Source organism: Opisthorchis viverrini, assembly GCF_000715545.1.
Source record: "Opisthorchis viverrini unplaced genomic scaffold opera_v5_199, whole genome shotgun sequence".
Taxonomy (NCBI): Eukaryota; Metazoa; Platyhelminthes; class Trematoda; order Opisthorchiida; family Opisthorchiidae; genus Opisthorchis; species Opisthorchis viverrini.
Window position 1 is genome coordinate 822,648 of NW_008751857.1, and position 25,142 is coordinate 847,789.

General features: G+C 43.8%; 1 protein-coding gene across 1 annotated transcript; it reads right to left on the reverse strand.

The window, feature by feature from the left end:
- Positions 1–905: 905 nt before the first annotated feature.
- On the reverse strand, positions 906–24,531 carry T265_08096 (hypothetical protein; the record flags this gene model as incomplete). Its single annotated transcript, XM_009173795.1, has 11 exons — positions 906–1,579; positions 2,808–3,008; positions 5,828–6,652; positions 7,731–8,469; positions 14,266–14,516; positions 14,977–15,308; positions 16,676–16,784; positions 19,033–19,509; positions 23,895–24,218; positions 24,263–24,447; positions 24,486–24,531. 11 exons carry the CDS (start codon positions 24,529–24,531, stop codon positions 1,217–1,219), a joined length of 3,852 nt encoding a protein of 1,283 aa, XP_009172059.1.
- Between the last annotated feature and the right edge of the window lie 611 nt (positions 24,532–25,142).

The window sequence follows — 25,142 nt, forward strand, 5'->3', positions numbered from 1 at the left end:
TATGCGGCGTCTGAAAAAGGTTTTCTGACAGAACCAGACGTGAAGTCTGGAAACTCTAAAAACGGGTTCATGAACAAAACAGCTGTTTGTTTAATTGCGGAAGTGGCTATGTCATTGGCCACAAAATGCGGCAGACTGAACACGAGAGAACGCAGGATTCTAAGAAACATTAGTATACTGGTAGCTAAAAGTAACTTCGTTGTACGTGTTACCGTGTTTGTCCTGCAGGAAAGAGGTCGATGCAATCAGAATGAGTCACAAGAAGAATAGATGTGGCGAACAAAACTTGCTTTCTGTGGTTGGTCCTCTTGGCTAATAACTCACAACTTTATATGATAGCAATATTCGCGTGCAAAGTACATGTGAAAAACATCGGTACATACATTTTCGAAAAATTTTGGTGACACAGTTTGGTACATACGGTTTAGAGAATGGAAGAAAAAGAATAGGGTTTAGTGGGAGGTGAATTTCTATAGCGTAATCTGACTAGAAACTTCACCGAAGATGCGCTCTATAATGGATAGAACTAAATATTGTCTGTTTGGGGAAAAGCGCGTCTATGTACGGCTCATGTTCAATGATGATTGGGTTACTGAACTAGTTACCAATAGGCTTAGAAATTCTTATTATAAGACATACATAACCACTAATCTGAGTTTAAGTTCCAGTTGCAGCATTACTATCAGGTTCCGTCTGAAGGACGAGTTGATACATTCTACTTATTTCGCGCCCTAGTCACTGAACCATCTTTCCCATCCTAATACACGACGACTCCATCCTTCAAGGACTAGATCTGCTTACTTATGGAAAACAAATTACATAAAAGGAACCTCAAAAAAGGTACCTACTAACAAAGTGCCCCCTGTGCATATAAGAACGATGGCAATTTCACGTAATACCAGTATTCTGCATAGTACCCAGCAAAAAACCACTAGTTTGTGCTGGTCTACTGAAATGATCATTCACACAAATCGTGTGTGTGTGTTGTGCATACATTAAACAGAACACTCAGCGACAAAGTGGCCAAAAAAAGTAAACAAGTTTGGAATGGTTGAAGTTGGATGGTCTGAAACACAGGAAAACAATCTAACCAATCCGAAACAAAACATAGAAAATAACAAAAATATACAGTGGTACAGTTGAGCTGTGTAAGGAGTTAAAATGCGGTAAGTAAAGGAGGGAGTTAACAGGTTCACATAGTGAATGGAAGTGTTACTTAGAGGGTCTTCTTGTCAGTGAGCTCATGGCTATCCGATTCCCCCACAATGTCTGCAGGAATCAAAGTAGCACGGGGTTTGCGCCACTTTATCAAACGCCTTAATAAAATAATATTGAAAAGCAAGAAAACCAGCGACGAGCACCAAACCAAAATCCATACCCAACGAGCCATCAGTTGGGAAGTGGGTGTGCGCATTTCTAGTGTGTAGGCTGAAGCTAACCACAGAGCTTGAGGAGCCAGCCACATCAGCAACATCTCAACCACAGTTGGGATGACCAGGCGGTTGGACGGTAATTTCACTTGGGCCAACGCAATAGGCAACAAGACGAGACTCCAAAGAAAATACTGTGAAGTACACACCTGTATAGGGCGGAAAAACACAGGTTTACATGACGACATGGTAGGAAAACATTAAAATCTACTCTGGCAAAAAACAACCCAGTGATACTACTAATAGTGAGCAAACAGTGGGCCACAGAGGCAGTACCAAAGCAATGAATCAAAACCGACAAGGCAATTCTGATCACCATCGAGAACACATCAGCGTTCAAACACCGATGCTTCGATGCTGTACAACGATAATTTATTCGAAGGCCTTATTGTGAAAAAAGTAGACGGAGAAAGGACTTGCTGCTGGTCTGAAAAGACCATTTCGAGGTGCCTCATTTAGGCAATTTGGATAAAAAGTGACGTCGATCAGCAGCAGTATCTGACAATACCTGCAACAATGCACACAAGGATCACTGTCTGTTTGGGGAAAAGCGCGTCTATGTACGACTCATGTTCAATGATGATTGGGTTACTGAACTAGTTACCAATAGGCTTAGAAATTCTTATTATAAGACATACATAACCACTAATCTGAGTTTAAGTTCCAGTTGCAGCATTACTATCAGGTTCCGTCTGAAGGACGAGTTGATACATTCTACTTATTTCGCGCCCTAGTCACTGAACCATCTTTCCCATCCTAATACACGACGACTCCATCCTTCAAGGACTAGATCTGCTTACTTATGGAAAACAAATTACATAAAAGGAACCTCAAAAAAGGCACCTACTAACAAAGTGCCCCCTGTGCATATAAGAACGATGGCAATTTCACGTAATACCAGTATTCTGCATAGTACCCAGCAAAAAAACACTAGTTTGTGCTGGTCTACTGAAATGATCATTCACACAAATCGTGTGTGTGTGTTGTGCATACATTAAACAGAACACTCAGCGACAAAGTGGCCAAAAAAAGTAAACAAGTTTGGAATGGTTGAAGTTGGATGGTCTGAAACACAGGAAAACAATCTAACCAATCCGAAACAAAACATAGAAAATAACAAAAATATACAGCGGTACAGTTGAGCTGTGTAAGGAGTTAAAATGCGGTAAGTAAAGGAGGGAGTTAACAGGTTCACATAGTGAATGGAAGTGTTACTTAGAGGGTCTTCTTGTCAGTGAGCTCATGGCTATCCGATTCCCCCACAATGTCTGCAGGAATCAAAGTAGCACGGGGTTTGCGCCACTTTATCAAACGCCTTAATAAAATAATATTGAAAAGCAAGAAAACCAGCGACGAGCACCAAACCAAAATCCATACCCAACGAGCCATCAGTTGGGAAGTGGGTGTGCGCATTTCTAGTGTGTAGGCTGAAGCTAACCACAGAGCTTGAGGAGCCAGCCACATCAGCAACATCTCAACTACAGTTGGGATGACCAGGCGGTTGGACGGTAATTTCACTTGGGCCAACGCAATAGGCAACAAGACGAGACTCCAAAGAAAATACTGTGAAGTACACACCTGTATAGGGCGGAAAAACACAGGTTTACATGACGACACTGTAGGAAAACATTAAAATCTACTCTGGCAAAAAACAACCCAGTGATACTACTAATAGTGAGCAAACAGTGGGCCACAGAGGCAGTACCAAAGCAACGAATCAAAACCGACAAGGCAATTCTGATCACCATCGAGAACACATCAGCGTTCAAACACCGATGCTTCGATGCTGTACAACGATAATTTATTCGAAGGCCTTATTGTGAAAAAAGTAGACGGAGAAAGGACTTGCTGCTGGTCTGAAAAGACCATTTCGAGGTGCCTCATTTAGGCAATTTGGATAAAAAGTGACGTCGATCAGCAGCAGTATCTGACAATACCTGCAACAATGCACACAAGGATCACGCGGAGCTCATTCTGGAAGGCGAGTCAGTCAGTAGGTCAGCTGTAAACCGTGTATCAAGGGTACGTTGGTCTTAGTTGTTACAGTTTCGGACACCGGAAAATGGGAGTGGGTAGCTATAGCCAAGCATTAGAGGTAATGGCACGAAAACACTCAGACTTTTCCACACCCCTCTATCAGGTCAAATTTTGACTATCTCTCTGCTTGCGCCACTCTGGGTTAGGCACCAGGAACAGCACTCTTCGACAAATAATGAATCAGCAAGCGCAACACACGACAAGCCCACTGCAGCTTTTGGTGCTGAAAACATATTCTTCGATTGAAGTCACCGTTGCACAACGCAACGGTCAGCATGTCCATCTTCCAGGCTTGAATTCGCTTACACAGCAATGGAATATGGTTCAACGCATAACTGGTAAAGCCAAGAGGGCAGTGTACAACACTTGATTTTAAAAATTCACGGTGAAATTGGTTTCCCCGAAAGGGTCCCAAACAAATGCTTAAAAACGCAGAGTGAAGAATTCCCGCTTGCAGATAAACAAAACACATTAGCTTATCATTCAAAATGAAAAAGAAATTTACAGAATGCATTCAAATGTTTTCACTAACAAGTGCAATATTTCGCAAATCTACCGGTTGTACTCCAGCAACTGAAGCATTTACTGTCAATCTACAGTACTTTCAGTGCTTCATTCAAGTCAGTTATACTAGGAGGGCCATAAGGCGTGTATGAAAAGGTTCCTCTTTTCAGAAGACCAGTAAGGCGAGTGACCACTGCTATGCTGCCACACCTGACCAAGTAACGCCTTGCGTGCGTGCATCAGGTCGCTATCCCAGCTCAGTCAGACGTTTCGATTTGTGGAGGCAGATGCTGCCAGGGTATAACAAAAACTGTTTGACTGAGCCCTTAGTTTGTCTGGAAAGTATAACCTTAGCATGAACGAGTTCCTTGGTTAGATGAAGACATTCGTGATAACTAATTAATAGGTTTAAATGCATCTGATATATCATCCAACAAAATTTTCGATCCAATCATGGAACGCAGAACTCCGTCACGAGGTGAAGCGCCCAAAAACAGTCGCTTTTAGCAGTACGGATATGTTCAGAATATCCAGAAGTTGTAGAGGTCACCCTTTTTTGCTCATTAAACTTCCTCTCCCACCTGTTTGACTACCGAGGAGGAGAAGGTTGGGAGTGCCGCAGGAGTAGAACCCCCGAAACTATGATTTTCATTCAGAGACGACCGAGACTTAATAGAAGTTTAGAGCATGGACAGGTGGAACAAATCTAAATTTGAGGAGTTTGTCCTTCCATCCTAGTCCCTTGAGTTCACAACAGTATTGACAGCATTAAACTGCTTGGGGTAGACCAAAACTGGGTGTACGTTTGATATCCAAAGGAATAGTGTCTACAAAACTTCGCTCGCCTCTTGAAATCGTTTAGACATTTGCACCAAATGTCCAGTAGAGAACTAGGCCGCGAGTGGAGCAGTGAGCTACATACAGCAGAATACTCCGAAGACATTGCCGCTGTAGCTACATGAAGTCCGGTATATTACTGTTACAAGCTATGCCCTACTCAAAGACAATGCTCCGCCCTTGAGGCGGCTTATCTAATAGCGACGATTGCTCGAGGGAATGTCACTTCGCTCTATCAACCCGTTGTATTAGCATAATGATCACAAAACCTGCGCACACCACGAATACGTGAGCTGAGGAAGCCATGCATTATTCTTCATCTAGCTTCACTTCGTTCAGCCCATTCCCCGGAATATCAAGCTAGGAAAAAGTCCCGAGGGTGTTGGTAGATTGCTGTATGGTTACTTGTCCAGTGCTTGGACCAAGTTCTATGGGGATTTCGGGCCACCTGTGGACTTTTCCGGAATTCAGCACCGATTCCCCCAGGCCTTTCTAGCGACGGAACAATGGATCTCGACTTCAAAGTACCTTAGCCCACTCGGTCGTGGCCATCATGATGGACCGCAAACGACGAAGTCCAATGACGGAAGGTCGAGTGTAAATTATCTGTCACAAGAAGTAACAGCGCCATAGAGAACTGACATCATAGGCGGATTCGAGTTTACACATTGGACTACACCACCGACAATCCAGTTACCGTATCCAAATCCATTATCTTTTCAATTAATGTAGACGGTAGGCATGCTCTGCAGACCATCCGGTATTGCAACTTGAGACATTCTGGAAATAAAATTCCCCATGGCTTCTGATTATGAACAATTGTCAACACAGTAATCTAAGAGATAGTATTGCTTGCTTGTGATAAAAAACACTAAAAATACTAATGAATTTAGAATATCAACGGAAATACCTGCTCCACTCAAAGTGATCAGCTTCGGGAGGGCGTCGTTCACCAAGAGTTGATCATTCCAGAGAAGGGGGTAATGCAGTTATCAAAGATTGCTGACAAAAGAGCTCACCTTATTAAATGTGACGAACGCGTAGGTAACCGCAAACCAACATAAACCAAGCTGACCAAATAGTTTGAACGACAGTCCAGGGATGAGCACAAGGGACTGCAGCGTCGCAATTGCGTTGAACACGCGTTTGACCACGTCTGCATTTAATGCGCACTGCGTGATGATCCAGGTGGTCAGACTATCTTGTACAGTCGGTTCGTGCATCCCCATCAGAGCTGACAGTTGTCGAAAGAGGATTTCTCGTGTCGTGCCGTAATTTAGAAGCCCTGTGACAGTTTTCATATCTAGCATTTTCCATTGCAGACCAGACAACAGATAGAACGGATAAAAATGAGGTGCGAAATTGTGCTTCATATCAACACGCGTAAAGTGGTACAGATAGGCCTGATGGAGAAACACCATGCCACCAAAGTACACATAGCCGATCGTTGTGAGCAGACCAAGACTGAGCAGGGTGCCGAGTGCAAATGCGAAATGGGCTCGTGATGGAATCAGGAGACGCAAACGGGAGTAAGTTGAACCGGAAGGTTTGCAAGACCATTGAGATAACCACAAATAAATTGCCGGGGAGTAAATGACTGGATAAAGTTTGAGATGTATGCAGATTCCAAAAAAGAGGCCCGCCAGAAACAGACGACGTCTCAGGATGAGAGCAAGGCAAGCAAGTATGCACACCCCAAGAACAGCTTCTGCGTTCCCACGGACTGACACCACCGCCGTAACCGGATTGAAAAGCCATCCGAAAGAGACCAACAAAACCGCCAGCTGGCTGAGTTTGGCCGAAGGGAAGGATATATTTTCTGAAGATTCATGTACAGTCTCGGGCTGTATTAGGGAAAAGTGGATGGGCTCAAATAAATAGGTGTAATTGTGACGTGTGAGTGAAAACATGCAAACTGAATTTGGAATTGCTAATGAGAACTCTCGAACGAATGTAGCGGTCGGTTACTAAAACTTGGGAGTTTTTCCCTACTCAATTCGAAAACGATACTGTTCAGGAAACTTGCGTCTACTATGTGTAAGACCAGCCCCTCCCCCAGAAAAAATACGCTGAATCGTAATTTTTACGAGTAGCTTGCGGTTAATCCGCTGTTATTAATAACAGATATCCTCAATTTAGATTACGTTGAGCTGTCAAGAAGCAAAGAAACGTCATTAAAGGTCATTCCCGAATAACAACTACACGTTCGAGTATCAATGCGCCGTGGTTCATCTATGAAGAAACTGGATACCTATGAACACAAAAAAAAACTCCAATAAACGTCGTGTCAACCAACAGAAAGGAGAGCATGGACAATTAGTTTAATAGCGCACAAAGTGTAGGAATGGAAGCCAAATGCATGCATCAAGTCGACCAAATAATTGGCAAGGAGACAATTTGTGCCTTCGACTCAAAACGGATCCAAGGGAAAAATAATGCCGCAAACCCAACCAAACTGCTGACGATCGATTACCCGACATCAGAATATCTGCAGTACATAGGTATCCTCAGAAATCAGGGGAATAATCTTCAAACAACCATAAGACAAGAATATCAGGGATGTGGCACTTTCAGTTATAAGGGTATGGTGTGGTACATCATGGTAGTATGAGCAGTAGCTACGATAGATCTCTACTATGTCTGATCCCGAGTTATAGACCAAGGTCTTCCCAGACTTCCGGTTGAAACAGGTCAGACCAACTTGATTCCAGATCCTCAGATGTAATGTTGGCATTCTAAACTCGAGTAACTGAACTTGAAATAGTTTCAGTGGGGTCCCAGTGTATATGCATTTCAGGGAATACTTGGATCTTAAATCAGTAACAATGCTATCCTAAGGGATAGATTTGAAATCTGAACAATCCCCAAAATGTAATGACACTAACGAAGGGTAGACTTGAGGGACATATCCGCGCAACTCACCATGGCCTGGATAATAATTATGTTGTATTGTAACCAGGCGCACATCAGGTCAGCTATGATGAAGATAAGTTTCCCCCAAAGCCTTGACAGTGCATCTTCTACGCTTGTCAGTCCGTGAGTGCTTGTATGCATAGGAGTGCGCTGCGTATTCAAAGATGGATCGAACAAGGTCTTCGGACTAACTGATGGAGACTGGCGAACCAGACGGTTGCGAAATGGCCAATGACCTGGAGCGATCAAAGCTGCTATGAGGGGAGAGTAACGATAGGTCGGTCTAGCATTGTAAATATCTTCTCCGGAAACGAGGGCTCGTGCAGCATCAGTGAAGACGTCGTAGTCCACGTCAGTGAAACGCAGCTGCCCATCGGGCCAACGCGTAGTATCCTGCCACACGGAGAATAGTAGCAATGCAATACGAAAAAAGAAGGCGATGGATAATGAGACCCTAAGATTGAGATAGCGGGGTGAAGGCAATGTTGAATCGTGTGGAGGTTGCTGGCGAGAAGTAAATCCATCCCCGGAAGACGGACGAGAGGATTTTTTCAGAGTTGTAGAACGAGAACTCACATGCCCCTCTGTAGAACGCAATCTTACGGAAGGTGATAGGTCATCTGCTTCTTTCGGATCTTCATGGTCCACGTTGATCACATCAAAATCTCCATTACCAGTAGGTCCATCCGTACTTGTGTTGTTTGCAGTCAAACTCATTTCTGAGAACAATGGTTTGCATAAATATGAGCTGAAAAAGAACATCTCGCGTTAAGAACGGGAGACTAAAAATATTTCTGTGAAGGCTAGAAGGTGAAACTATTGAAGTGGTCCTAATGGGAAACTATTTGACAAGGGATGATAACGAACGATTTCAATTCACAATGGTCCAGAGCAACCAAGAAAATCAATATCTTTCTCTGATCATTTTTCTATGAGTACCAGCGTTTAAGCGATGATGAGACAAACTGATCAGGTTTGACCAATCATCTGTATGGTTCCGGAGATAGACAGACACAGTCCATCGACTGCATCAGACAACAGGACCTACAGATAGATTATGCGGTCTAAGTACACGGAATAGAACAGAATAGAATAGAATGGAACACACGTAAGGGAATTCATGTTCCTACTCATCCATGTTCTTCTTAGTTGATTTCCGACTTTCCTGCACAATGCACATGGCAGCGTACCTCTTCTATTCGCTTTTCTAACTGGAGCGTGGACACTTTACGGTAGCCAATCTAAGCCTCACAAGGAAATGACCGGAAACCAGACACGTCGGGGTGACGTGTTGAGCATGTGACTTACTCAGGCATGTCGACTCCAAAACAAAATCGCCCTCGAAAAGGTACCACAAAGAAGAAACCTAGAAAATCTGAAGACTGGATTAACGGAGCCATAGAAGCAACGTCAATAGGGCAAGCAACGGGCTTGACAGATTTCAAGAACACGACTGTGTCGGTCAGAAGAGATCCTATTGCCAGGTGCTAATGTTTACCCTGGCTTCAACGTTAGCGATTCGAAAAGCTATTATGTGCAGTTCACTTGCTGCAGTAACCTCCTCAAATTGAGTTGCACAGTTCCTCGCTGTTGTCATGCTAGTATCTGTGCTTTGGAAACCCACGCTTTTCCATATTCCAACGGACAACCAAACCGCGCAATATTTGACCTGCTCCAATGTTGGTAATTAATCGATCAAATGACCAATATGTAACTGGAATAATTCTTCGTGTCGGCTATCAAATGGGACGGCTCGGCGTTACAATCACGTGATCCTTGTAGTACGTAAATTAACTGCTGCGACCAAAACTACACCTGACCAACGCAGGATAAAGTGAAACTAAAAATGCTCACGGCCTTGAAAGTACTGAAAAATTCTCGGGGTTTGAACTTAGAGTTTAGAGCAGCCTAAAAGGCCTAAAAAGCTATTTAACCCTTGTTGACGCAGTGGTGCGCATCTCACAAGTCTCCAGTGATTGGACTCGTGGTCGTAAACATCAGTTCATTCACGGCTGGCTGAGCAAAAGTATGAATAAGTTGAAAATGGGTTAGGGTGGACCTCCACTTCAGTCCCGATTCACATCACATGGTCCAGTGGCAGATTCTTCAGGTGATAAGTTCATGCGGCTTGTGGACTACCTTCCTTACTTAACAGACTGCCAAGTTCGGTTGTGTTTGGTATAGTGTCCAGTTATCAACCTGGGTTTCTTAGGTTCGAGAAGCACATTGCCGTTGATTTCCAATAAGGATAAAGTGGGAATGCCTCGCGACCTTTGAGCATGCACTGGTTTACCTTAAGGATGAAATATCGATCGCCAACGAAAATTGACCGCATAAAACATACCAGACTAGATGGAACAGCACGTTGTGGTGCGCGACTCCAGTGTAGGGCCTCAGCACACTTTTCCGTCCACCAAGGAATAACAAAAGGCATCATAGCTCGAGACAAAGGAAGCCGTATTTGTAGTCACAGAATTTTCGACAAGTTCAAAATATAATCTTCGAAAAACTAGAAGCAGCGACAGAAAACTGCTCCATTCCGTATCCTGACTAACAAGGACATGCTTTCGTCTGGTCTGTAGCGGGTTCACGACATAACTTTCTCATAGAAGCGATGTTCGCTTCGTTGGAGCGACTCACCTCCAAGCATGGCGCTTCTAGCCGTCTGAGAGGGTAAACTTTCATATAAATAGATCAGTTAGAGCAGTCATTAGCAGTATTTTGAGACGAGGCACACAATTGGGCGATGGCCACTTTGCCACCATTACATATCGTTTCTTACAGCGCAAAGGTCACCTAATCGTAGACACAGAAGTAATCTAACCAACTAATACAAAATGGCCACCACAATGTTCTTCCAACTTGTATGAAAGCGAAATCTCTAAAACAGCTATGAAAAGTGAACGCGGTTCTCGGGTCATATAAGTAGTATATTGCCCGTGGGTTTATGCCGTACCAACCGAATTGGGGCGAGAGAAGGCGTGTGTCCTTCGATGCTTTGACATAGCTGACAGCTCTTAACCCCTAATGGGTGCGCCAGAATCCTGGGAAACTTCTCCAAAAGAATCTTTTAAACAAGTGGATGACACAAGTATCCTCTCACGTGCTGAAATCTTGAACAGCCGGGTCAATTGACAAGCATCCAGTGTGGTGGGCTTTGACACAACCCGGACAAGTGCTCAAATATCAGTTCATTTCTGTTTGGTTACGTAGGTCATTACCGTGAGTTTTGACTGCCTTGTCGGGCACTTTAAGCCTTCATACAACCACTAAAAACTTACCTGTTCAGACGAAACCAAGTCTACCATGCGAAGGACACCAAATTCCCATAAGGTGACAAGTTGGTTAAAGTTGGTGATCAAAATGTCTTCATTGCCTGAAGCAATGAAGCAATTCAGAATTTTCCGCTAGACATCTGTAAGAAAACCGACCGAACGAGAGTTGGGAGATTCAGTTGAGAATGTTCGATATCAACATCTTGGGTGTAAAGTGGGAAAGAAACGTTTCCTCAGTCTTGTTGACCGGAAAATCCATTGAATTAAGGCGAACGAATGTCACATGGTAACGGCGGATAAGAATGAACACCACATTTATGGTTATGTTATGGACTTTTCCGGAGATAAGAAGCTTTGCAGCTCAAGTCCAATCAAACCACCAATGTCGTGTCACCAAGTATGTGTAGCAATATCTGTCATCCACCCAAACGCTTTTTACTGGACCTGTGTTGCAAAAATGCATGAATCCGGACAGTAAGCACTTCATCAGCTAAGAAAAACGGTGAGTAACAAACAGGTTAACTGGGCAATAGCTATCCAGCAAGCCGAAACTTACAGACCACTTCCTGACTTTGAGACGCAAACCTCCCAGATGGAATATATGGGCGCTAATCGATCAAGTAAGCATTGGGGAAAGATCACGAACCGCCGTTCTGTGACGAAAACGGGAGCAGAAAATTCAAAACAAGTTTAGACTCCTATTCCATTGGCGCTACCGGAAAAAGCTCATGTCGAGACTCCCATCAGTCATATATCAGGCGTCACCCCAGGATGTCGTTGGCAGAGTGAGGTGCAGGTAAAAAATGGAACAGCAAACCAACAGGGAAGCACAGTAGGAACAGAACAGGAGTGCTGCCGGAACAAATTAGATTTTCCATTAAAAAAACACGAAATGTCTGCTGATGGAAAGGACAGAAAATTGAAAGGCCTGTACACAAAGTCAAGTTCTCTATAAATTCTGAACAGTGGCGAAGTTGTCCGGGATGATATGGACGGTGCTAGAGGAATGAGGATAGACAGGAAGCGTCACGGAGATCTACAACGAAAAAACGAGTGTTCAGGCGGAACAACAATAAGACAGGGAATTCTCGATATAGTAAGCAAAGCATATGGCAGTAAAGCGTGAGAATAATCACATTGCTATTAGTGGCATTCGCGTCAGTTGCATCTAGGAATCAATGGGCGATAGAGAATTTCTGTCCTGCTGCCTCCAAGAGGTCCCCAAGTGGTAGCACCAAAATTCGATCCTCTGAGTGTGGCGTACTATTGGTGAATAGATCTGAATGGAGAACGAGGCCCGGCTAGAGGACTCCCAGGTTGCTTGAAAATAGACGGGAGCAATTGGAAAGACAGATCTAAACGAATGCACGAATGCGCTCCGATCCAAAACTTGCACCGCAATCCCTAAGCCGATAATTCGTCGATCAGAAGAAGACGTTTTCCAACGGTTGCAAAGTTGACGAACAGACCAGTAAACGGTGTCTTCCCACACACTTTTAGCCGTTGTGAGATTACAGATGTTCTATCAGATCCTGACGACCGTTAGTCGGTATCCGTACACATGTAGGTCGGATATACCACACCGACGACTCAACAGTTACTCACTACTTACGTGGAGGCAACAGGGCGAGAAAATAAGTTATAATTGCCGTCAAAATAGACGACGTAGCTAAGGTGTGTGGGTCACTGGCGTGGTTCTGGTGATTGGGGAGCGGCAGAAACCACCGATAATTAGCCCCTCTGGCGTGCTGGATAATGAAAAGGAAAATACAGCTTCAGCAGGTATATGCGCGGTGACAGAATGAGCTCAAGAAAGCTCGCTGGTCACGGAGCAAAATTACGGACCAGAAGGTCAACGGTTGGAACCCAACCTCAGCATCTCAACTGCTTCTGTCTGTGCTCTGGCAACCTGACGGTATCTTAGCTCTCACACTTACTTCGGGTGGCATGGTGGCTGGGAACCGAAAGGGTGCTAGAACTGAACGATTTTTCAAAGTCAGCCGGGAAATCGACCACTGTTACGTCCAGCTAATCTTAGCGGAAAGGGGCGTGCAAGTCGATTAGGTACATCCTACTTTTTTCCAATGGGAAATTGAATTCTGTGCACTAAAATGAGTGGCTAACCAATAAGTCCAGTCAAAAGATGCTGAAGTTTTGTCCTACTGCCCTGATGGTGAACCCGATTGGTTGCACAGAAAAATATTCGGAATGGTTTGTGCAATCCACGATTGCTATCGCACAGAAATTCCTATTCAAAATAGTCCAGATTGTGTTGCCACTTAATTGCGATAAATGGGTCAACGAAGACGAAGAGAGCTTCGGGAATATACGAGCGAAAACTGCAAATACTTAGTTTACGAACGCCTTGTGGAATTGTGACAAATGACAGCTACAACGTCTGAACCCGGAGTTTGTGTGGCTAAATCCAGACAATCTGTCATTATATTCATGTGACCGGATCTCAGATGCTGCATTGTTACAAACTGAACTGGAAAAGGACAATAAAAATAATGAGTGCGATATGTCGGGAAGTGTTAAGCAAAGAATCATATCGCATAGATGGGAAGCAACAGTGGTAAACGCTCAAGCTTTAGTATGCGACTTGTTTTTCTGTTCAGTCCGTCGAAAAAACATGCAAGTTTGTCATAGTTGATTGAACAAACACTGTGAATGCATGGATTGTGCCATTTACCACGAAACGTGGATGAAGCGCTTCAGCTTAGGGGGTCATCATCATCATCATCGACAAAGTGACATCAGTGTTCAACACCGATGCCTCACTGCTTAGGGGTGAATATACTGTGGTAATCGAACGCTACTTCCTTGTCCCTACAGCTTCAGTCACCTTGATGGAATTAGCCACAGCTTTCAAATGGCTATCCCCGTTATCAGACCGGACTTCACTCACGTCCATTCTTTCCTAGGACAAGCGAACTTATGCACCCCGTTCCACCCCCTACAAAGTCTTGTTAATTCACAAGTTAAAAGAAATTTGACATCTTGAAAAAAATTTCTAATCCACTGCTTGGTTTCGCAGGCCTTCCGACTCTAGAGCTCATTCTGTGTAACTTCACGTGATCAAGTAAAAGATATACATAACTTGCGCGAAGACGGATCAAAGCCATCTTATGGTTTACTAACTTATTCAGATCTGTAGTGTAACAGACCACTTTGCCTTCAAAGACGAACTGGTAATTGGTAAACAATAGCCAACAACAATCCAGACTAATCTAGGAAGTGGGACCAGACTCACGTGCTCGGTGTATCACGGAGGCTTTTCTTGTTGAGAGGAATCCATCTGCGAAAAATCTTGCAGTGATGACCATTGCGCCGTTGTAAACTTAATATGAGGTCGCTTCTGTTTAATCAGCTTAACTGCGTGTTCTGCACTGATTCGATCACGACGCATAAGATAACACGCAAGGAGGAAGGCAGAGCGCGTACGGCCAGCCTTACAATGAACGTAGACCGTCCCATTAGGGTCAGTGCATGAATCGATAAATGTGATACCGGCTTCTACCTACGGGGAAGAGAGAGAAGAAAGCGAGTTAAAGGATAAGGGTATGGCACATCTAGAATATCACAAGCGGATTGACCACTTTCCATTGATCTGCATACAGCCCTGCAACCGAAGTTAATCTATGCCGATGATAGTCACAAAGCACTGCATATCTGTTTCGGTCCTGTGGAGAATTATCAACACTCAGCATCTCATGAATTTTTAGTATTTGGGATAGTAATGTTCAAAGCCCTATCCGGAAGAGTACAGAACACTATTCGAACAACACCAGAACAGAAAACAAGGCTGACTGTTTGACAGAGTATGGGTCAGGTCAAAAGGGGAATTACAACGATGTCACCAGTTCCTAAGACCATCCAACTATTCTGGGCTTAGCATCAAATTATGTCCAAATCGATTTCAAATATTTTCGCCTCTAGAGTCTGTACGAAGTCTGAAAACTGGACAGAAAAATACTCACCTGTTCAACTGTGGGCACACCCACAAAATCCCGCACCGGAAGCGACAAATGTTTGAGTCCACGTGATTCGGCTTCTTCAGATCCAACAACGAACGACTTCACTTCGAAAGGTTCCAGCATGCTCACAATATGCGTGACATTTTCCGTGCGTTCAAGCTCATCCCAAAAAGACCGTAAAGGCAAAGCTCCCAAAATTAGCTTCGGTGTGATCCGTGTATACCAATTATGTCCAGCCAGATACTTTCGAACGAAGCTGTAACCGGTGCTTACGTAGAATACAAATTCTCGCAGAAACATACCACTGTTTGGTTCAGCGAGAAACGGTTGCTCGCCTGCAATTCAAGTTGGGAAAGTCTGTGGTTAACACAGTGAAGAGACTGCAGTCCAACAGTAACGTCACAAAACCTACGCTAATGCAGAGTTCAGGGTTGATTATGAAACGATTATTCAGGGTTGGTTGATCAGCTTTTTAACTAGACTGACAAAATAACAGAGCATCTATTCTTGAAAGATATTATGCAGTGTATCAACCGAATCGGATAAGTGGCTCCTGGATTTCGGAGTTAGTTTAATTGACGGGGTTGGACACCGGTAGTGCCGGTGATACCGCTTCCCGAGTAACGAGAAAACGGCACCAGAAAACCATACAAGGCCACTAACCTGTGGGCTGTCGTGTTAAAAATCGAATACTGTTTTGTTGAGACATACCGTTCTTGAAGTGAAATCAGATATCATTGCCCTGGAATGTCGTTCAGAGAAGACAGAGGGCTGCCTGTGGAAAGCGAAGCTGACGGTATCTCCACATCCAGACTCAGCGTGGAAGTTAAAAACGAAACCGTATAATAAGCAGCTGAATACGTGCAGTGTAGTCTTGTCTTAAAATAACTTTAGGAGAAATACAAGTCTGAAGATCTACCTATGTATTAAGACAGTGGAAGAGGACAGGATGGGTTCATTTATCTGACATGTTAGCTAGAACCCCTTGATTGATTAAAAATATGCGCTTTAGCCAGTAATAGTGAACAATAGGCGACGACGCTCAACGCGTCTGGAGTAATTCCCACTAGTAATAGTTCGTCATGAAAACTGATGAAAGAAACTGGAACAATCACTAGTGAGATACAATCTGCTACAAGAGCCGGCAATGAAAGGAACACTGGACTGCTTGACAAGGGGCAGCCACGGATTGTGGTAGGATAGAACAGGGTCTTTTACTCGTCCAATACCTCCTTCCTCATAATACTTGGCTCCGATTAAGTAACTTTGTGTAGATGAACAACAGTGTCGACATTGATGTTACTATCTACGGCGATGACAATTAAACTGAGTACCTGATGCGGTAAGACAGCTCAACTTAGACCGTGATTATCCGGGGGCTCTAGACACCGACTACGAACGAAATATGGTCTCCGTAGGATGTATTACAGCACAGGTTATAAAGTTCTAGGCTTTGTTCATCCATCAAACGGTTGCGCTTGTGGAATTACTGCAAAGCGATCCCATCCGGTCATTAGTTAGGCTATGGAATTTGTCAGTCCTATGTCACAGAGCTCAAAAATTACAAGCAAACGTTGGTTGAAAAACAAACAAACTGACATTTAGACATGCAACCATGTATGCAGAAGAAAGAAAATGCTGTACAGTATTTTATTATCTCACTACTAACGAAAAAACGAGTAGATCAGAACGGGCGATCAACCCAAGGCTTCCTCTTGACAATTGGCAGCGAGGCCTTCACGGCATGCCTCGACATGTTGCATGAGCAGACGCTTGTGAGAATCGGCGAGAGGTTCACGATCGACAAACAGCTAAAAAAATCAACAATAAACAGTTGTTAGTAAAAGTGTAACTAAATGACCAAGAGTCTTCATGCACACAACAGCTCAACAACGTTGTCATTTGGTGGAAGCAGCGACCACCCAACGGTGAGCGCAACACGATAAGGGACGGAATTCACTCAGAAAGGAATTTTGACTTCTTAATGAAACCTTCTGTTGAACTTTCTGGCGCTGGAGGACTGGACTGAAGGTTTTTTCTGATCAAGACAACGCCCCATCAACCCCATTCGTCTCATTTGTAACCGTTACAGCTGTCCACCATTCCGTTACTTCAGTCTGAGAAAAAAACTCGTGTGGTTGTACAGCAGTTAAGTAAACGTGTTTGCTAAGCTTGATAGCATCAGGGTTTGGACCTATATCAGTGATCAGGATGTCAGTCGCTCGAAATCAACTCTGGCCTCTAGGCCGTCATCCCCCACATCGCGACAGTTTAGCAGTGTTCCCTCCATTCTGCTTAGAGTTGCAGAGGAGTTGTGCACCAAAATGGTGCCACATTTAGCGATTTCTATTAGTGCTCAACGCTGGTGTTTTTGTACACGACGATTGCCTATACAGCAACGCTACAGTGTTTGAACACCTCGTGGACGCACACGAGTTATCCCTTTGAACATAGTGACATGTTCACTATGGAGGTTTGCGATATTGACCATGTACATTTGTGTGTGTACATGTGTATGGATTATAGTGACCAGCCACAAATTACAACTGAGCCCAGAAGGTAGAAGTTAACTTCAGAACCCCATTATTGGTTTACTAGTGACTGAGACAGCGTGAATCTACGTTAAACAAAGTAGTGCACAGAAAGACTGGCCCCAAAGTTGTAATTGCATGCTTCTAAAGCTGAATTCAAATTGCGGTAATTCCGGTTTATGAAGGGAAAAACTTCGTTCGAAAAATTGCTACTGCTAATCCAACAGGCCTCGTCATCGTACTCTCTCAATCTTAAGTTGTCTTAAAAGGCGAGCGAAGTAACCACCCCGGGATATCCAAGAGCAACTAGGGCCAGTGGCACTCTGTATGCTACCACAGATGTCCACCTAAACAACCTTCATAACCATCACGCTTCGGAAAGTGAGCTCCTGCGACAGACCGTGTGATATAACCAGCAAGCTTACAGGATACAAGTCCTGTGAGTTCACGACCAGAAGATACTATCAGAACTAATGTCGACCGTGACGACAAAGTGGGCGGAGGTCACAACGACACACGGGACCGCCACGAACACAAACAACGACAATTTAATCAGTTTCATTAAATCAATTCCAACAAATAAACACATGTCCATCAAAATGTTTCCATGACCAGGCTAACCCTGCAGCCAAACGAGGTCACATAAGCAGGTGAAGCAACGGTTAACTAGAGCAGATGGTCCACTGAATCAGGACAGTGTTGCAAACCAAAAGCTTGTGCTTTGTCATTTGAGGAACAGCACGTAGAAAGGTGAGTTCTCAGTATGTTAATTCACCCTCCTTGTCACGCAGGTAAATTAGCAGCAGGCTTCATGAAGGCACTTCGAAAAAAAGGCATTAAGCAATTTCCAAGATGGGATATGAATTAAAATCAATGCAATCCTTGTTCCAGAGGAGGGTTGATTTCTGAACCGATAAAAGAAAAGTCTGCTACGACAGTACTTCCAGTCGCACAGGCCTAAACCGAGCTACATTTCGTGACAGTCACCAGCAGTCTAGAAATCATAATCAGTTGACGCCGTGTGGGCTGAGACACTTAGCTACACCCGACTAGCAGGGGTATGTGATTTCACGTGAAAGGGGCTCATCTTGCCGCGTGTTTTTGGGAAATTCATCATCCCAAAAACACAAACAACACTTTGGGACGCCAGTGTCGAATTCCCTAAGGTGACGCAAAACACTTCACAAGACAAGTTAATCGATAGGTTTTACATAGAATGAGTGTCAGTGAAGGGAGTTGTCTCTAAATGGTTCAGGATCGACAGTTCGTGAAGAGAAAGAAACCACTGAATGAATTGCCTCCGGGTAATAGTTGGAAGATACATCTTCCGATTGCCTAAATGAAGCGATATAGAACTTTGTACGTTGTATCCTTCGGACCGTACGTGGAGTCTTTGCTTTTCATACTTCTCTTATCTTTGTTAGTCACATGGAAGAGTACAAGCATATGCCAGTAAAAGTATAGGAGACATGCCCTGTAGAAAACGGACTATCTATTATATGAGGATCTACAGACCGACAGGGTGTACCTGGACGTAGGATAAAATGTTCTGTATATCCGTTGAAGTCAATGGTAGCTTTGACTGGTCCGCTAAGTATGTTCCAACATCCATCTCTGCAGGCGGTGGGGGAGGTAAACTGCACTCCTTCAAGGCCAGGGCGAAGGGGGATGCAGGCCGAAGGAGAAGCACGAGACGGAGAAGCCAACCGAGACGCGCATAGTGTTGACACTGTAGAGCCTCGTAGACAAGACCACCGGGGCTGCCTAGATAGGCAATCAGGTACAGAGCCAGAGGGCCATAGTGTCTTGTGTGTCGAAGTAAACGTAGTGGATTCTTTGTAGAAGTTGGATCTGTCTCGGTTGTCGAGTGTATGGGGGCCCATGAGTTGGCATTGATATGATTGTAAACCGAATGGCAAATACGAATATATTCGGGGTCATCGGGCTCAAACTGATTGCAAGCCCTATCCAATATGTACAAATATTGGCCTCGGTTGAGCATGTCCTGAGTTTTCAAGAGACAAAACGCAAATTTCAGCAGTCGAATATTACATCAACATCGCTCAAAAATCCAGACTTGCTCACAGTGACATACACTGGTCAGAATAAGAAGTTAGAATAAGTTCAAATAAGAAACTAGGCAAACTATCATGACAACCTCAGTTCCAGAGAAAAATAATGCGTGCTACATAAAAGGTATCACAATGTTGAAGCTATAAAGTAAAAGGTCCTTCAAAGAACAAGCGATTGCGTATAAGCGAGCTGCTTATCCCAATGACACTAAAAAACCTCGAAATTCAAAGAGACGCAGTGGCTTCCACAAGTAAATTTCGAATCGCAACAAAGTTTTGTAATGTTCCTCCAGTCTTGCCTGCACAGTAGTACTTGTGTTAGTTGAATGAACAGCCAATCGATTAAATTAGTCCGTGATGTCACATGATTCAGCGCTTGTACGTCAGATGACGAGTGTCTGACCCTTCAACTAGTTGAAAGCATGAGCTAATACCAGCTAGACGTGGTATGTGGAAAACGGTTCGAAGCAAATAGTCAGGTGAGACATGACTTTCCCTGATTAATTAGGCCAGGCAAAGCAGTTAGCAACGCAAGCTTCAAGAAAACTGGATAAGACGTGTTCATATCGACCCGACATGAACAAGTAATGTGAATTCAAAAGAACACAACAATAGGATTCTCCGTCAATCACACAACCATTGTGCAGGAGGCCATAATTGGTATATATCTTTACCTTCGAAATAGTTCGTTTTTGGGCCGTTTTAGGTTTCTTCACGGCAATAATAACAATAATAGAAACCACGATAACCAAAACGGCCAGCATGTTGACCGATGAACAGGATAACTTTAAAAACAGTCTGATTGATCCTCTGTCCCTCTGCCTCCATTTCTCAAAGGACCCGCTGAAAATGAGTCACCGTTTCAGGTTAAATCACCTAACGAAAGGAGAATATACCTATCTTCGAATACTGCCGGACCCCCGGGACGGGATGAGCTTGTACCGGTGTCGATCAAAGACAGTACTGAGTCACCAGGACGTTTGAATTTATTTCGGAACAGCCCATACCACAGCGCTGAAGCAATCGGCCAACATACCTCTATTGAAAAGGTTACCCAAAGAGACTCTTTCAATAGCATGAGTATAAGCACCGTATAAGTCGTCACAAGGCTACTAGTAGCTCGAAGAATACCACGACTTCAAAATCGCACACCTTAGATGTAAATTCAAAGATACCCATTTGGACTCGGATCTGGTAAAGAATACACCGATCAAATTCTTACATTATGTCAAATGGTTGAGCACTGCCATGCACACCGCTGATCAAAAATCAAATAATACTACGATTGGTACAAAACCCAGGTATTGTCTGCATTTGATATCAGTATATCCGCAACGGTTATCTAACAGATAGTTTTTGTTTCGTTTGCTGTGAGGGGTGATCTATGGGTAACCAAACGGCAGGCTATGGCGTTCCTGAATCCACGATGCGTTCTGTTTTGAAATCTTCCAAATTGGACGACATGTACACACCGTACGGTAAATCGAACCGATTGTGACTCGGAGAGATTATTTTCTTGTAAAAGAAGACCTGATGAAGTGCACCCTGACTATGTTCCTATATGACTACGTGAAATCCTACGCCGCAGTTTAACCAACGGCTTTAGCTATCAATGATATGGTGCATGATCACGGGATGTATTCCATGCCGCCACACTCACAGACGAAAACTGAAGTGTAAAGCCACCGAAGGAATTCGCGAGGACCGGGAAATGTGTGAAAACAGATCACGATAACACAGACGAACAGCTAGTTAATTCATTACTAGAAAGTAGTTTAGAACCGAGTATTCAGAACATATGCATCGATTGAACGAATTAGTCATCGCCTAATGTGAGAAAATGCACGTAGTACATACAGCTGATAGCTAATGACCGGTAGAGCCCTTCTCGGGGATCCCCAGATAAGTGCAACACTCGGACTTCCGTCAACTCTATGTTCCACTTGATACCAAAGTCGTTGTGGTAGCATTTCGAGGCTGTAACGAGATAAGTAGAGTTTCGCTAAAAGCTTTCTCCAAAAAACCTTCACAGTGATGCAGGTCGTTGAGCGTGCAGTGACAACAAATGGATAGCTCTATCACATACAAGTGGAACATGTGGTATTGAGAACACTCAAAGTACACCCGAATCTATGCATACTATCTCGGTTGGGTAGATAGCGAGGCTGTGTATCCTACAAGTTATTTACTAAGTTATTTCATAGTGAATCGCCCCATAGTCTTACACGACGACCGACCGACTCGTAAGTCAAAGGTTTCGTCATCCAACAAAGGAGATGGAGACGTGAAAATCATAAGCACAACTTTCTTCTTCTGTCATAACTACTGTGGGTGGTTCGAGACAGTTTCACCTTTGGAGTGCAGCATATTGACGCACCTGCGTTTGTGATGCGTACAGAGCACACATCTAGGATAAATGATGGTCTGGTCTACACTGAGATTGATTTCCTGAATGACTACGCGGAATGATGTACAGTCAGTAAATATCATAGCAATAGGTGACCAGCACTGCCGTTCTGGGAGGTACCACCACCTAACCTATCGGAGCCTTATGTGGACAAGCATCTGAGTTGAGTTGACCACCAACAGAAAAACCATGATAGCATGAATTAGTGGATAGTTGCTCTACTCACCCTCAGCCCCTCTGCAGCATTCGCGGCAAAAAAAAAAACAGAATAATACGCCACGCTGTCCTCTTCATCTCTTCTTAATGAAACGCGAAGTTCCGAAAAAAGCAAGGTGTCTCATCTCTAGTTAAGGAGCTATTTCGTATTTTGATAGTAGCGTGAAGAGGTTTTATAACTTTCAATTGAGACATCGTGCTACAAGTGATCGTACTTAGAAAGGACATGGCACCACTCGTTCTTCAGTCACATAAACTATATGACATGTACTTCATATTCCAGTGTTCTTGTTCTAACAGGGTTTGGCGCTCTAATCCATTCTTCCTTATTTCTCACGTTACGATTACTTGATTCGTCCACATCCGATATTTAACCAAAGTCGCCTTTTACATGAAGAAACAAACAATTTTGCTTTCCATATCAATTTCCGAGTATAAGCGACTCCGCGATTACTTGATTCGTCCACATCCGATATTCAGCCAAAGTCGCCTTTTACCGGAAGAAACAAACAATTTTGCTTCCCATATCAATTTCCGAGTATAAGTGACTCCATCCGAACGTTTTGCCCCACTGAATGTCAGTTGTGAACATGGTCCCCAGTTCGACTTCTTTGCTGACATTTGCATTCTTGATGTTCATAGTTCTCAATGGCTTGCTTTATTAAATGCCAATAAACAAACTGGTCGCAAGGCTATGTTCTTCTACCATCAGTTGTTCTTCCCAACTTCCGTCTTACCTTCCCTCGTCCTGGACCGTAACAGAGACACAAAAAATCCCCGACTGTGCCAGCACGAACTCCATTCCATTTGTTGCGTCTTGCCCCTCCATCCTTCGGATTCATAAGAGCACAGCCCGATTACGTTACAACCCACTATGTCCCATAAAGCTATTGCGCCTTTTAGTTGCGTAACTAGTAGCACTCTTCCTCCAATTGGAAAGTATGTCCCTTGTCTCCATATTCTTAGGAACGTCACCTCTCGAATGATCTGTTGGCTTTTGCCGGGAAGCCTTTGCCTGTGACACCTGTTCATACCTGATAACTTTGAACCCATTCATCATACTTTCTCCAAATGGTTTGACCAAACCTGTATCCGTGCCTTTGCCGGAAAGAATCCTGTGGAAAGACGTCGGTCCGGTAATTCTTCTTGGTCTAAGCGCTTTCATTTTGTGGTCAGCCGCAACTCCCGCATTACCATCAATAAAGCGAGAGACAATTCCGTCTATCGAAAGGCTGATCCACCATGGAATGGGGCTAGAGCCGTTCCCTCTGAAACTTAGCCGGAGCAATCGCTCATAATGTTCATACTCTGTCCTTCCCCACCATACCTGACGGTCCAGGTTTCCCCCAATTTTCCGCGAAAGAAATTTCATATCTTGAGGAATAACTTTGCTCCAAACGCCAAAATCCTTCCACCCTTCGTTATGCCTAAAAATTTGCATCATTTCGACGTGAAGGGTTTACCAGTCCATATTTCCAAGCTACCAAGCCTTGATTATATTCGTCCTATCATGTATTACTAAGTTGTACCACATATTGTGCCTCATCTTACCATCTATCCTTTATAAGGTATCCTCCCAATACCTAGCACTATGGTAACCTAGATATTATTGATGAAAAATGGGTATAGAGTGGATCCCTTCATTCTACCAAAAATTATGTGAGTACTCCAATAAAATATAGGGGAAAGGAATACCTGCAGATGCTGGCCATAAAACATGAGTGGAACCCGAACCCGCCGACCCGGTAAGAGAAAGTAAATGGAATTGATGCGATCCCGTTCCGAGGCCGAAGCATGCCGTAGGGTACCATCTGGTTCACGGACAACAATCAATCGACGACGAGGAGTTTCGCCAGCACTGATATCTGTGAACACCAGTTTGTAGTTACTGGGTAGCAATCCCTGAAGTTTCTCGTCTTTCGATATCACTGGAGCAACAGTGTCATTCTCATCCCGCGAAGCAAGTACTGGAGGCATCTGAAGACGTTGATTTGTGAAGGCCACGCTGAACTGTTTGACCTGCATATGGAAATTTCTTAATATGATCATCTTTTCTAACTAACCGTTTGCAACTCCTGGTCACTCAATAACCGTATTTCATCCTTCTGAAATTTTTTGACCCAGGGTAGATGAACGACGTTTGCATTATTGTAAGTAATTAACCGGAGGAGAGTGTGCACTTTCGGATCTACGAACAGGTCCTGAAGATCCTTGGTTGTTTTAGAAAAAGATATCCGAGGAGTAAACGCTGGTACAATTTTACATGAAGGGAAGTTGCTTGCTTACCATTAAGGCGTGTTGTGTGAAAAGGAAGCAGAAACCGAAAAGACATAATGCGGTCGATGTCACTCTGAGTAATAACAAATTATGGCCAGGAATCGGAGCAATGGATACATTGATGGATTCCGGCCCTCTGGAACTCTGAAAAAGGAATGCAGCAGTAATATATAATTTTACCAAGCAATAAGATGAAATTCTCGGTTCAGCTCAACTGCGAGTAAATGTCATCACATTGCTTGAGTCCAAGTTAGACCAAATAGTTCAGCTGCGGAAGCATAGCCGCCGTGAAACTTAAGGGAGACATAAGCAATGGAAAATCGGAGCTTGGTTTGAATCATGCGTCAACCGGTGAACAGTTAGCGAATTAGCCCCTGAACTACCTCAAAATCAAATGGAGTTGCCGTATCGTTGCACTTCAACACTGCAAAATCCAATGTTTATCAATAAATGTCTAATGCATCAGCAAAGAGACATGCGGTTTCGGTTTAATTTTCACGAACAGTAGCCGAATTTCGAGCACCAATTTTTTTTACCAATCGCCATTTACCAACAATTCAATCTCAAGTAGTCATATCCATGTGGCTGAGCCGCTGGAACTCAAAGTTTCCCACAATCCAAGCTAGCACTTCCTTGACATTACCGTCGTCCGAAGATATGCATCTA